The sequence below is a fragment of the Coffea eugenioides genome, unplaced genomic scaffold, assembly GCF_003713205.1.
Source record: "Coffea eugenioides isolate CCC68of unplaced genomic scaffold, Ceug_1.0 ScVebR1_188;HRSCAF=767, whole genome shotgun sequence".
Classification (NCBI taxonomy): Eukaryota; Viridiplantae; Streptophyta; class Magnoliopsida; order Gentianales; family Rubiaceae; genus Coffea; species Coffea eugenioides.
The window spans coordinates 47889-60662 of record NW_020862326.1 but is presented as its reverse complement, the minus strand read 5'-3'; the positions used below and the strand labels follow the sequence as shown (position 1 = coordinate 60662).

The following is a 12774-nucleotide window of genomic DNA, read 5'->3' as shown; positions in this document are numbered from 1 at the left end:
GTTAGTTCAAGAACAAAATCATCTAAAATTTTCAAACACAAGGGGTGAACTTTCTTGAGTGGAGTGAGAAAACCAATTCTTCAAATCATTTTTTTCCAAACTTCAAAGTCTTCAAAAACAAGAATTATTCAAGTGGATGGTAAACTTTTTATTTATAATACAAAATTAAGTTATTATGATTTTTATTTATAATAGGGTAAAGATAAATTTTGTAAAAGAAACCTGTAGAAGATCAAGTTGATGGTGATTCATAGATTATTTTAAAAAATTCAAGAGGTTCAATTACTTACATTGAAAAAGATGCATTTAACAAAATTGATAATGAATTGCTTTTGCAACAGTTTTTTTTAAAAAAATTTTTAAAAAAGAGTACTCATAGGGTATAGTTATAACCTATATATAATGTTAGTAGTTTTTATTTTTTTAAAAATGAATTTTACTATACTAAAATTTGACCCCACTTACTGTGGGGTCTTAGCTCTGCCCCTGGTGTCCAACTTCCTTACACAAAGCATAAACATCTTTAAAATTCATGTCAGTCGGGTATAAATCATTAATCATTTCAAATCCTAGTAACTTAGCATTGAGAGAGGTAAGCAAGGCATACCTTCTCGATAATTCATTGGCTACTACGTTAGTCTTACCAAATTTATATTTGATAACATAAGGAAAAGTTTCAATGAATGAGATTCATCTCACATGCCGTTTGCTCAATTTATGTAGAGCCCTAAGGTACTTCAAAGATTTATGGTCGGTGTGAATCACAAACTCTTTGGTCTGCAAGTAATGCTACCATGTCTCCAGTGCATGAACTAGAGCATACAATTCTTTGTCATATGTACAATAGTTCAAAGAAACACCACTTAGCTTCTCACTAAAGCAAGTGACAAGACGACCACCTTGCATCAATACTGCTCCAATTCCAATACCTGAAGCGTCACATTCAATTTTAAATATTTTAGTAAAATCAGGTAATGACAAAATAGATGCATGTGTGAGGTGTTCTTTAAGTGAATCGAAAGCTCTTTGTTCACCTTCTCCCCAAATGAATTTCTCATTCTTTTTAATGATTGCTGTCAATGGGGCGGCAATTGTGCTATAGGATCTCTCACAAGTAGCCTATAGAAACTCGCAAGTCCATGGAAGCTACGAACTTCACCAACAGTCCTTGGAACCAGCCACGCACGAATTGCTTTAATCTTACTATCTTCTACTTGAATTCCTTGTGAACTAACAACAAAACCTAAGAACACAAGTTTATTAGTACAAAAAGTGCACTTCTTAAGGTTGGCATAAAATTATTCCTTTCGAAGTACTTCAAGTACAAGTCTTAGATGGTCAAGGTGGTCTTCTAGACTCTTGTTGTATATGAGTATAACATCAAAATAAATGACTACAAATTTCCCTAAGTAGGCATGCAACACATGATTCATCAATATCATAAAAGTATTAGGTGCATTAGTTAACCCAAAAGGCATAATCAACCACTCATACAAGCCATAATTAGTCTTAAAAGTCATTTTCCATTCATCACCCTCTTTAATACGAATTTGATGATATCCACTTTTAAGATCAATTTTTGAAAAGATGATAGCACCATGCAACTCATCTAACATATCATCTAAACGAAGAATAGGGTGGTGATACTTTATTGTAATTGAATTGATGGCTCTGCAATCAGTACATATCCTCCACGTTCCATCCTTCTTGAGGACGAGTATAACTGGCACAACACACAAACTTAAACTCTCTCTCGCCCAACCATTTGCAAGTAGGTCCTCAACTTCCCTTTGAAGTTCCTTCGTTTCCTTAGGATTGCTTCTATAAGCTGGTTGATTGGGTAATGGCACTCCAAGAATTAAGTCGATTCGGTACTTGATTCTTCTAATTGGTGGTAAACCACTAGGCACTTCTTCAGGAAATACATCTCCAAATTCCTGCAAAAGAGACACTATAGAACTTGGCAAAGAAGATTTAGTGTCATTAGGAGGAACCAAAACCTCCTCGCTTAGAAGCACAAGTAAGGTTCGGCGATGACAAAATCTCTCTCTCATATCTTTGGCTTTTGCAATCAGAATTTGTTTTCTCTCGGTTTTTACCTCAAGATTCAAACCATTATTAGCCTTTTTCCCCTCATTTTCTTGGATCCCTTTGCTGATTTTCTCTTGGTTCTCTCTCTTTTTCTTTTCTCAATGTTCACATCATACTCTCTTTGCAATTTTACTTGATCCTCATACACTTACTTAGGTGATAGAAGTACAAGGCTGATCTTTCTATCATTGTGCACAAAACTATACTTATTGGTTCGACCACCCTCATGACTTGCATTCTTATCAAACTCCTAAGGTCTACCAAGTAAAAGATGACTAGCTTGCATAGGTATAATATCACAAAGAATTTCATCCTCATATCTACCAACTCTGAAGGGAACAAGTACCTAATGTGACACATGAATGTCATCACAATTGTTAACCAAAAGGCTTAGGATACTCATGAGCCTCCAAGCCCAATGTTTCAACCATCAACACACTTGCTACGTTCGCACAGCTACCCAGATCAGTGACTAAACTACACACTTTGCCTTTAATGTGACAACGAGTATAGAATATGTTCTCCCTTTAAGTAACATCGTCTTTGACAAGTGTCAATTTTACCTAATAATTTATGCATATTTTAATTTATTTATAGTTATTCTGAGCTCCTAAGGTAATGTGAGTGACCATTTTGATAATATTTGATGCCTTTGAATAATGTTGAGAAGACTTGTGAATTCATCCTTTTTAGTTATTAATGTTTATCATATTTTGGTAGGGATGAAGGAGCAAGGACAATACGGGGCCATTTACAAAAGGTCATCATCAGATTAGATGAGAGTATACGTTGGACAGTGAATTTCGAATCAGATATCAAACCGAATACCCGTTAGAAGGTTTTGTAAGAAAAAAGGTATTGAGCAGTATACAACATCAGATTGAGGGAGTGAAGTCAAATAATCATACCAAATACTCGTCAAAAGATTTTTCGAAAAAGAGTGTTTAACAGTATACGGCGTCGGATAGTGAAATTCGCTTCAAATACCGCGTCGTATACTTAGCGGGAAAAATCTGCAATTTGTGCAACTTGCACAACTTGCAAATATCTTTTCATCTTTCTTTCTTGCAGCATCCATGATGTTTTGGCAGCAACTTTTTGGGTCTAAGACATCAAATTTTGTCAATTTTGTGTCATTTCATTTCACAATCTTGACTCCTCAAGACCAAGCCAAGCTTCTTGTGGAAGATTTAGGAAATCTTGAAGATTATAAATAGAGGAGCTTTTTGTCTTAGAATGAGCTTTTGGAAGCCTTTAGTTTCCAGTTAGTTTTAGAGAGGAAGAGAGCTTTGGAGCAAAAGAAAGAAACAAAAAGGATTGTGTCTTGCCATTTGAGGCAAGACAGAAACCCACCACACTTATAGCCTTTTCCATTTCTCTTAGCTTGTAGGACTAGTTTAGGATTTGTATTATGTATATATTCTTGTAAAAGCTGAGAAGGAGGAAGATTGGGATGAAGAAGGGGCACGGTGGAGGCTCTAGTGATAAGGGTTATCCTCTTTCCCAAACTCTTTATCTTGTGTTTAACTCCATGTTTAGTGCATCTACTAGTTTGGATACTATGTTTGTTGATGTTGTTTTAAAGTTTATGCCTTGGGTATTTGGTTGAACTATCTATGATTGCTATGTGTTGATTTCTTGATTATTTTGGGTATTATCTTGATTGAGTTATTTAGCACTTTTGTTCTTAAAATCATGATTAACTGGCGATTAATTGTGATAATCTCAAGGTGTTAGATTTACAATGAAAATTAGAATTTGACACTAGTTCATGAAAATGTTAAATTTAGGGAGTACACTCACGAAAGTAGAGGTGCACCATCACGGCTTGTTTTGTAGTAATTTCATAGAAGTAAATGAACTTATAGTTGATTTCATAAACACGAAAGTAGGTATGGATTAACTATAGGTATAGTTGGTACATCGACGAAAGTGGGTATCACGTACACTAGGAAATTACACCATTATTTAACCGAAATTTTAGTACTCAATTAGTCAAGAAGTTGCGCTAGGATGAGTAGATAGGGATTCCATTATCCGGGGAGCTTTTATTTGTATTTTCTTCCCATTGTAGTTTAGATTTGTTGATTTTAATTTGTTGGTAATCTAAATAATAGAGAAACTTTAGTAGTGCCGGTAGTTGTTCGTCTTTCCTGTAGGTTTGACCCTAATTACCTTATACTTGCCCAACCCGTATACTTGTGAAAAATTGCATGTGGGGTAATTTAGGAGATTATAAATTTAGAACTTGACTATGGATTGAACTTTATTGTTGTATGCATACCCCGCGCATATCAGTTTTTAACATGTACAACCAAAGCTCTCCTTGTAACCAAGCCTAAACTAATAATTTCTTGTGAATCATCTCCTTCCTTAACTAGTGATGGCATGTCTTTATATTCTTCTTCATCGCCTGTCACAATTTCTCCACTTGGAAGTACAAGCATTGCCCTTTGATTAGGACATTGACTCGCAATGTGTCCAAGCCCTTGGCATCTCCAACACTTAGTATCTCTTTGTCTTGGTTTCGGTGTCTCATTAGAAGGCTTAGCGATCGGTTTTGCTTCCCCTTTTGACAAAGTAGGTCTTGGTTCGAGAAGGGTATATGTCTGGTTGTAGCCCTTTCATCACACCTATCTTGTGGTGTGTGTGAATAAGATGGTGAAGGACTAGGAGCTGATCTCAATGGACCCCTCCTCTTTAACCTCATCTTGGCCTTGATTGCTTTTTCCAACATATCACCAATTTCAACGTAGTGATGCATCTCAACTTGGTCCGTATTTTTTGGTCGTAATCCACTCAAAAACCTTTCCATTGTAGCCTCCCTATCTTCTACAATGTCAACTCAAAGCATATAGATCTTCATCTCCTTATAATAGTCCTCGACTCTTCTATTCCCTTAAATCAAGTTTTGCAACTTTTGATATAAGTCGCGATAGTAATGACTAGGAACAAAGCGTTTCTTCATGAGAGCTTTAATTCCGTCCACGTATTTACTGGCAATTCTCCACTCCATCTCCAACTGCTAGAGATTTGATCCCGCTATATGATAGCATACTCAGTGAACTCCATTATGGCAAGTTTCATCTTTTGCTCATTAGTGTAGGAGTTACAGTCAAAGATGAATTCTACACGTTTCTCTCACTCTAGATAAGCATCCGGATCAGATCTTTCTTGAAAGGAGGGAATTTTCATTTTGACTCCTTTTATAGCATCAGATTAAACTCTCAAATTCCTCTTGTTCCTCCTCGGCCTAGTCTCCAACTCGTCATCCGAATTAGAATTCTCAGATTCATGTAATGGTGTTCTACCCGGCTTCCTTTGCTAGCACTTTTGGCAGATTTCTAGTTGATCAATCCTCTTATGAATTTACTCCAATTTCTGGTCCATGATTTCGGCCCATGTCACCTCTCAAAGATTCTGCAAAAGTTTCGAAGTCAAGGTTGAGAGCTTTCTCCTCCTTTGTTAGACATCTTGGAAGTAAGCTGCAAAATAGAGTTAGTGATAAAAACAAGTTCCAACTCTCGCTCTCATTTTTACACTCGAAACACTCCCAAAGAAGCTCACCAAAATGTTTCTCAATGGCCCCTTGATTTCACCCTCGAAGAAGTTAGAAAAGTCCAAGAGTAATCAAATTTAGCTTTCAAACAAGTCACAACTTTTAATGTAGCTTTTGGTTGTAACAAATTTGGCTCAACTCAACTGAAATCAGACACAAAAACTTCGGATTAGTGGCTGAAAACTTTAAGGATCTTGGCTGAATTTTGGAAACCTAGGAAAGTTATTCTACCGATGACTTAGATTGAAAAATTAATTCATCATGACTTTTTAGCCAAAAATTTAATATGTAATAAGAAATCATTAGTGTGAATGTGAAATACTTAAGTTTTGTTTATAAAGTATATGCTTTATAATTTCTTATATAATGATTGAATTTTTTTAATAAGAAATTATTGGTATGTATTTAACTGTAAAAATAAATTCTTTAGCACATTATTATCAAAATTTATATGCAGTAATAGGAGTAGAGGAGGAGGAAAAAAATTTAAACATAATAAACAAAAAGAAGAGAAGAAGAAGCAGAAATTGCCAAAAAAAAGAGACAAATTTCCTTCAACTGTGAGCATTATTATCTTTTTATTAGCCCAAAAATATGATTTTTGGTCATCAGAGGATAATTTATAGATTTCGCCAGTACAGGGAATCAATTGCTGCTTATGATTATAGGGGCAACTTGTATTTAAGCCTAAAATAAACGCGGACTAGTATTTTGACACAAACAGTACGAAAGTCAACTAGTTGTGACTCTGACTCAGTTGACCAGAGGTCAACCCACTTGTGAGTCATATTGCTTCAAGTTGGGATTTGGGAAATCGGATAGAGACAGAGATAGTGCCGCTTCTTTCGCTTTCTTGTATGATCTTGTGAGAAGTGAAAAGGTTAGTGATCATATTAAAGATGAGTAAAACTTTCAATTCTGTTGATTATATCCTCAAGGTGCTGGAGGGGACATGGGGGAATGATGGTGATGATGCTGCTGAAGAAGAAGATGCATTTTGTGACCCATTTGAAAACCTCAAGGTTGAATTAAGACTTCTGAGAACATTTCTCAAATACGTAGGAAATTGGAGGGACACTGATGACACGATTCAGGCTGACTTTTTGGTCCTTGATGCTGAATTTGAAGCTGCACTCTCTGTTGTCAAAAGGGATCTCAGCACTGCTTCTTATCAGAAAGGGTATGAAAGAAGTGCTGAATTCTTGGATTCTGCAATTGCTCAGCTACAAGAAAAGATTACCTTTTTCAGGCGAAAAGTTATGAAAATCTATGAGTACATGACCAACTATTCGTTCCAATCAGAGCCTCCTCCCCTGACCAAGACTCGTCAATGGAATGAGTTCTTTGACTCTTTGGAGCAGAATCTCAAGGATCTTCTCCATGGGAACTACAAGTTAATTGAGCCTGTCTTGGTTAGAGAATTGATGGCCCTTGAAGAAAATGTCATACCCTTCAAAGAATTAGCATGGTGGAGCATTCGTGGTGCAGATTTTGTCGAGAGCGATGTTTTGGTGCAGTTTGCAGAGCTTGGTCTGCAGGCAGCACATCTTTCTTATTCTTGTTGGTGTGATAAGATGGATGATGAAAAGATTTCCCTGTTTACAGACAGGGTTGTGATGCTAAGTGATCTGCAAAAGAAGTTGAAGCTCAATACTCCACAAGTTGCAGATATTTATCTCAATGTTCTCAGAGGCATAAAGTCATACCCAGACTGGGCGAAGGCAGAAGTAGTTGATTACTTTGTTGATTTTCTTGTTCCTAAGAAGGATCAACAACTGGAAATAATCAATCAGGGATTTGTTGAATTCATATTATTTCTGTTGGATTCATGTGACGCGTTGTTCAATAAGGATGAGGTGCAGTTGCTCTTGAGGGATGTTGTAGTAGTGGCCATCCAGATTGGATCTATCGGCTGCTCAATGACCGAGAATATGGATGAAAAGAATGAGGTTGCACTGTATAAGTTGCATTCGAAAATGGAGCTTCTCAAGGCTGAGGCATTCCTCAGTGTGGTATTGAAACCAGAAGATGCAACAGTCTGTTATGAGGAGAGGATTGATGCTCATCGGGAGGGACTGAAATTGTTGAGAAAACTTCTGACAGATTCACCACAGGGAAAAACTGAAAGCAATAAGACAATCTGGATCCATATTTCAGCTTTGGCTAAGGAGGTAAGGTTTGCTGTTAGCTCATTGAAAGGCAAATCATTTGCACGCAGGCATCGTGATGTGCTTGAGGTGCTTAAAGTTTTCCTGACTGAGGCATTTTTCACGGAGCTACTTAATAGTCAACCTTATTCAGATTTAATGATTCATGATAGGGAGAACATTGAAACCATTTATGGGGGGCTAATATTGATCAGAACATTTCTAATGGGTCCAGGAGAGAAGAATGAGGAGCTCTTGTCTGGGGTTGTATCAGTATCTAAATTTGTAAGATCTCTCTATGACTCATTCCTTGCCAGCAACTTTAGAGAAGATTTGGTTGGGAATATAAATCTTTTACTCCCTAAGTTGGTAAAAAGGATTAAACCCCTCAGGGAAGAGATCAAAAATATTTATTTGCAACAACGAAGCTCAATGGATTATAACTTCCCCAGGACTAATGGAGTGGGATTTATGGACTTCCTCTTGGGAAATCTGGGAGTGCTTTACAGGAAAAAAGATCTGGGGAAGCGGTTTATTGATAAATTCGATTCTAATGCTTGCATGAAGCGTTATGTTGAAGCCCTATCCAGACAGGTGAAGATCATGAGATCTCTTCTCAAGAATATAATTGAGCAGTATAATGAGCACTCAGACTTGAATGATCTCCGTTCATGCATAATAGATATGGCATATGAGACAGAGTATTTTATTGACAAAATACTGGTTGGCGGTTGTGTTGAATGGTATCATGCACTATGGTTTTCTGATCTCATAGAGGAGTTTAAAGTCATAAAACTTCAGGCTTCAGCAATCTTTGATAAGATGTATAGTATTGAGGTCCATAATGTTGTGCATACTTCGGGAAGTTTAATCTCACCAGCTATTGTGCCCAATGTGGATGAAGTTGTGATTGATCTTGATGATCAGGCTGAACTGATTATGGATCGACTTACAAGAGGAACATTGCAACAACAAGTCGTTTCAATTGTTGGCATGCCTGGACTAGGTAAGACCACTCTGGCTAAAAAGGTATACAATGATCCTTCGATTACCTATCACTTCCATATTCGGGCATGGTGTTATATTTCTCAAGTGTATCGTAAAAGAGAATTGTTACTTAACATATTAAGTGACATTATGGAACTTACTAATGATGTTCTTGAACTGAGTGAGGACGATTTAGAGTTCAAGTTGTACCAATGTTTAAAGAACAGAAAGTACCTCATAGTTTTGGATGATTTGTGGAGCAGAGAGGCATGGAATGACTTAGAATTTTCACTTCCGGATGACAAAAATGGAAGCAGAATATTGATTACAAGTCGTCTTACTGATGTAGCTTTGACGACAAAATCTGATAGTATAGCTCATTCACTTCGTCTGTTTTCTGATGATGAAAGTTGGAATTTATTGCAGAAGAAGCTTTTCAATCGAAAAGATTGTCCTGATGAATTGGTGAACCTGGGAAAGAAAATAGCCAGAGGTTGTAAAGGTTTACCTCTTGCAGTTGTTGCAATATCTGGTCTCCTTCAGAGAACTGGCAAGAAGCAAGATTGGTGGGAAACAGTTGCGAGAACTTTAAGCTCATGCATTGCTGATGATCCAGAAATGAGGTGCATGGACATCTTAGAGCTAAGCTACTCACATTTGCCAACCTATCTGAAGCCATGCTTTCTGTACCTTGGAGCGTTCTTGAAGGATAGAGAAATTCCAGTTTCAAAGTTGACACGTCTGTGGATAGCTGAAGGTTTTGTACAGAATCCAGAGCTAGACAGTTTAGAACACCTGGCAGAGAAATACTTGAATGATCTAATTGGTAGAAGCCTAGTAATAGCTTCCAAAAGAAAGTCCAATGGTGGAGTCAAAACATGCCGTGTTCATGACATGCTGCGTGCTTTGTGCTTAGTTAGATGCAAAGAGCAAAACTTTTTGCATTCGATAACTGGGTATGATGAACTTTTTGCTTCTTCCCATGAGAATTTAGATTATGGTGTTGATCCTGGTTATTGTCATCCTTCAATTTCCATTACATACAAAAAATATCGGCTGTCTATTTGTTCAAGACGAAAGCATTTTGCTATGTCAATGCCTTCTGGGCCATGTGTGCGCTCTTTACTCTTTTTTGCCACCAATGATATGTATCCACGATGTCCTTACAACGTTGGCTTCATAACAGACAATTTTAAACTTCTCAGGGTGTTGGATTTAGAGTGCATCAACATGGGCCATTGTTTCCCTAGGGGATTGGAACATTTGGTTCATTTGAGGTATTTAGCTGTTTGTGGTGACTTAGACTCTATTCCAGCATCAATATCCTGCCTCTGGAATTTAGAAACTTTGCTTGTGAGGGGATTGAAAGGTAAAGTTGATCTGCCGCATACATTTTGGAGCATGGTGAAGTTGAGACATGTGCATGTAAAGAGCTTTACTTCCTTTAGTTTCGTCAAAGAAGATTCATCTCAGTTAGATAATCTTGTTACTCTTTCCTCCCCAGTTCTCTTTTCTGGGGAGGAAACAGAGAAGTTGATGAGGCAGTTACCCCAACTCCAGAAACTGGGATGCATATTCTCAGAATCTAAAGTTGATACTGGTAAAGGCTATGGGTTCCCACTCTTGGGCTTTCTAACACAACTTGAAGCACTCAAGGTAACATATTCCGGAAGATTTTGTCATCCTCGTAAATTTGACTTCCCCTTGAATCTTAAAAAGTTGACTCTGTCAAAATTTTGCCTACCATGGGATTGTGTTTCAGAGATTGGGAGGTTACCCAACCTTGAGGTTCTCAAATTACTTTCTAGAGCCTTTGAGGGTGAAAGATGGAACATGAAAGAAGGAGAGTTCCTTGAGCTTAAATTTTTAAAACTTGACACTCTAAACATTGCTCAATGGAATGCCTCTGCTGATCACCTGCCCAAGCTGCAACAACTTGTGCTGCGGAATTGCAGGCACCTTGAGGAGGTTCCCTCTGGTTTTGCAGATATCCCTACATTGGTCATGATTGAGATGCAACTGTGTCGAAGCTCAGCTGAAGAGTCAGTCAGAATTCTGAAGGAGGAACAACTGGGATTGGGGATTGATGACTTAAAGGTCCTCATCAATTGTTGAGACTCAGGTTTCAGATTGTCTCAATCAAGTCAGTGGATGCTCACTTTGTAAATCTTCATCTTGCTATGTTTCAGCTTTGGAAAGTTTGCATCATTAGTTGACGACTAATTTGTTTGCCCTTTCCCATGGTCTCTAAAATTGTTTGGTGTAACACTTTTGTAGTTAATATTGTCTGTTCATCAGGCAGTTCAGTAAGAGGTAAAGTTTGTTTCAGTATAACAGAGCTGATTTCTGTGGTGCCTTGTTCATCAAGGTCATTGGACACCAAGAAAATTTTTATCAAAACAGGAAAAAGTAACTGAATAAAACAGAAAAGGTTTGGTAAATGAAAAAAGCCTTCCATGCAACAGCTTAATGGAACGAATGATGGCCAGAGATGAACCTTATATGTCGGGGGAAAGGACAAGGCCAAAAAAACAGAGAGATGGTCGGAAAGGATACTGGTTGGTTGCATTAACTGCTGATTTTTGGATTATTTGTTAACTGACCAGATCTCTTACCAGTAGGTCATGGAAATATTTTGTATTTTAGGTACTTCAAACAGCCCTTTTTCCCTTGTGCTTCCTGGTGGAAATGCAACTCTAAAAGTGGCAACTTGATAGAGCTTCTAATTAAAAACAAGAAAATGAGATATTTCCCAATTCAAAAGGACTCATTTTTCCAATTCAAAAGAACACGATGCCGCCGAAGGCTCATCCCAGTTACTAGAAAGGTCAAAATATCCGTAAAGAATCTGGTGCATGGATTGATTCTCTTCTCAAATTATCAAATCAGATCCTCAGTGCTATTTAATCAGTGACAACTTGATGCCACTCCTTCATCCGATACCAAGTGTCCAATTAATTTAAGATTAGATATTACGCGCTAATTTAAATTAACTGAACACTTGATATAATTTAAAAAGTGGCTGGCACTGAATTACCACCGAAAAAAGTGATAGTGAGGATTTCAATTCGTCAAATTATTTCACCTGTGATTGAGACATTTGGCCTCAATTATGATATATTCCACCTTTGAGGTGGAGAAATCTCAACTTGGCGATTTCAATTTCGCAGCCTACATACCAAAAATAGCTAATCATCCAACATATAGATAGCTTGGGTTGTTTTTCTCATGTCATTAGCTAGTAGTGGCATTTGAAGAACACATATGTTATGAACCTCTCCGATATAGGTGCCTATTTCCAGAGCTTCCCCAGTGTTAATTCCTATCTCATCACAGCCAAACTTTGCACTGCTTGTCCGTGCGCAAGAACTCTAACGGCTAAAAGAACTGAAAGTATGTCTTACTTAGTCAACTTGATAGTACTTCTTTTGCATATGTAATCATATTCTCAATTTGGCTTTTCAGTTTTGTTTGAAAGAGCACCCGTAACAGCATAACCACCAGAAAATTGCTGTTAATATTCGCCATGATAGAAACTCAAGGTATAAAACGTTAGTTGCTCTATGATATGATGGTAGTTTTAGTGCAAGCTGTCAACTATGTGTCTAAGAGCTCTGTCTTTCTCAATCTCTGTGTAGTTGGAAGCTTCACTGTTGGAAGTTTGATGGCTTAGACCACTTAAATTTCTTTCCAAGAGAAGTGTTGGATATTTTAATAAAAATATCATTACTATTTTGAATTCATTCACATGTTTATATTTTGAATTCAAATGCAATAAGTTACAAATTCTTTAATGAATTTTCAGTTACAAAATCAACCATTCAAAAGGGTAACTTATGAGATTTATGCCTTGTATTTGTAACCTATGTAATGATTAGGTTTTAAGAATTTATTTAGTGAATTTTGACTATTATACAATGAACCTAGAATTTTTTAAATTTTGTAAATGAAAATATGACATATTTATTCCATTTAATGGTGATATTTTAA

At 37.0% G+C, this 12774-nt stretch overlaps 1 protein-coding gene across 2 annotated transcripts; it reads left to right on the top strand.

Moving 5' to 3' along the window:
• The first annotated feature begins 6524 nt into the window (after window positions 1–6524).
• On the top strand, window positions 6525–11000 carry LOC113755985 (putative late blight resistance protein homolog R1B-17). Of its 2 annotated transcripts, none has more exons than XM_027299815.1 (2): window positions 6525–9740; window positions 9990–11000. In XM_027299815.1, the coding sequence occupies exons 1-2, from the start codon at window positions 6550–6552 to the stop codon at window positions 10897–10899; spliced, it is 4101 nt and encodes a 1366-aa protein (XP_027155616.1). In that variant the 5' UTR covers window positions 6525–6549; the 3' UTR covers window positions 10900–11000. The 2 variants fall into 2 exon arrangements, with proteins under 2 accessions (XP_027155616.1, XP_027155617.1); XM_027299816.1 differs by having other exon boundaries at window positions 6525–10440; window positions 10547–10721.
• The last annotated feature ends 1774 nt before the right edge of the window (window positions 11001–12774 follow it).

Bases quoted from the DNA above. Each gene is read 5' to 3' on its own strand.
- LOC113755985 (XM_027299815.1), top strand. From the start codon at position 6,550: ATGAGTAAAACTTTCAATTCTGTTGATTATATCCTCAAGGTGCTGGAG. The intron at 9,741-9,989 runs GTATGATGAACT...TAAACTTCTCAG, and splicing joins TTTTTGCATTCGATAACTGG to GGTGTTGGATTTAGAGTGCA.